Source organism: Penaeus monodon, chromosome 25 (genome assembly GCF_015228065.2).
Source record: "Penaeus monodon isolate SGIC_2016 chromosome 25, NSTDA_Pmon_1, whole genome shotgun sequence".
Classification (NCBI taxonomy): Eukaryota; Metazoa; Arthropoda; class Malacostraca; order Decapoda; family Penaeidae; genus Penaeus; species Penaeus monodon.
Window position 1 is genome coordinate 38,101,035 of NC_051410.1, and position 439 is coordinate 38,101,473.

The 439-nt window shown below is 49.0% G+C and overlaps 1 protein-coding gene across 1 annotated transcript in view; it reads right to left on the reverse strand.

Annotated features, from left to right (window-relative positions):
• LOC119589223 overlaps positions 1–439 on the reverse strand; it is a gene marked incomplete in the record, with an annotated part of 32,073 nt that overhangs the window by 30,438 nt on the left and 1,196 nt on the right. The window contains 1 exon segment of the mRNA XM_037937828.1: positions 13–157. Coding sequence (XP_037793756.1) covers positions 13–157 — 145 coding nt within the window.

Genomic DNA, 439 nt, shown 5'->3' on the forward strand with positions numbered 1-439 from the left:
CTCAACACTTGCTTGAGCACCAGCGTCCTCGTCTCGGCCGGAAACTGAATGGCCGAGGACACCGTCAGCGTCTTGGTGTGGTCGCCGCGAACGTCCCAAGCCAACTCGCCGTCCACGCTCCCGCCGAGGCAGCCGTCGTGGCCGAGGGCGACCTTGCCTTCGGGAGGAGAGGCCAGGTTGGGAAATGGATGGGGGGGGGGTAATTAAGGTGATTGATGGGGGGGGTAATTAGGGTAATTGATGGGGGGGTAATTAGGGTAATTGATGGGGGGGGAAATTAAGGGAAATAGAGGAAAATTAAAGTGACTGATGGGTGTTAATTAGGGTAATTGATGAGGTTATTTACGGTATTTGATGGGAGATAATTAAGGTAAATGATGGAGTATAATAATAAAAAAAGATAAACCACACAAAAAAAAAATCAAATAAAACCATGCCT